At 45.8% G+C, this 913-nt stretch overlaps 1 protein-coding gene across 1 annotated transcript in view; it reads left to right on the plus strand.

Moving 5' to 3' along the window:
- Positions 1 to 429: 429 nt before the first annotated feature.
- LOC127742869 (uncharacterized) overlaps positions 430 to 913 on the plus strand; it is a 9,945-nt gene continuing 9,461 nt past the window's right edge. Inside the window, exon 1 of the mRNA XM_052255592.1 lies at positions 430 to 907. Coding sequence (XP_052111552.1) covers positions 430 to 907 — 478 coding nt within the window. The remainder of the gene's footprint in view (positions 908 to 913) is intronic.

Consider the following 913-nt stretch of genomic DNA (forward strand, 5'->3'; position numbering starts at 1 on the left):
TTATACATAAAGGAGATTGTGAGACTTCATGGTGTACCTGCTACTATAATCTCTGATAGAGATCCTCGTTTCACTTCAAGGTTTTGGGGTGCATTTCAGAAAGCTTTTGGAACCCGATTAAGCTTGAGCACGGCTTACCATCCTCAAACAGATGGTCAATCCGAGAGGACGATCCAAACACTAGAGGATATGTTGAGAGCGTGTGTTTTGGACCAACCGATGAGTTGGGATCGGTATATGCCATTGGTGGAGTTTGCATACAATAATAGTTATCATGTGAGCATCGGAATGGCTCCGTATGAGGCCTTGTATGGGAGGAAATGTCAATCTCCGCTATGTTGGTATGAAGCTGGAGAGAAAGGCTTGTTGGGGCCAGAAATTATAGCTGAGACTACTGAACAAGTCAAGAAAATCCGTGATAGGATGCTTATGGCGCAGAGTCGTCAAAAGAATTATGCCGATCAGAGGTGGAAGCCCTTAGAATTTGAGGAAGGAGACCATGTTTTCCTTAAGGTTACTCCGACTACGGGAGTAGGTAGGGTGATTAAGGCAAGGAAGTTGAATCCTAGATACATTGGTCCATTTCAGATCCTGGAGAGGATTGGACCGGTGGCGTATCGGATGGCTCTACCACCTCATCTTTCGAATCTGCACGACGTGTTTCACGTGTCGCAGCTTCGGAAGTACACCCCTGATGCTAGCCATGTGTTAGAACCTGAGTCAGTTCAGTTAAGGGAAGATTTGACGCTTCCAGTGGCTCCAGTCAGAATTGATGATACTAGTATCAAACGGTTGCGTGGAAAAGAGGTTTCATTAGTCAAAGTGGCATGGAGTCGAGGCGGCGTTGAGGAACACACTTGGGAACTTGAGTCAGAGATGCGAACGGATTATCCGCATTTATTCTCAGGTAATT

This window comes from Arachis duranensis, chromosome 10 (assembly GCF_000817695.3).
Source record: "Arachis duranensis cultivar V14167 chromosome 10, aradu.V14167.gnm2.J7QH, whole genome shotgun sequence".
In the NCBI taxonomy this organism is placed as follows: domain Eukaryota; kingdom Viridiplantae; phylum Streptophyta; class Magnoliopsida; order Fabales; family Fabaceae; genus Arachis; species Arachis duranensis.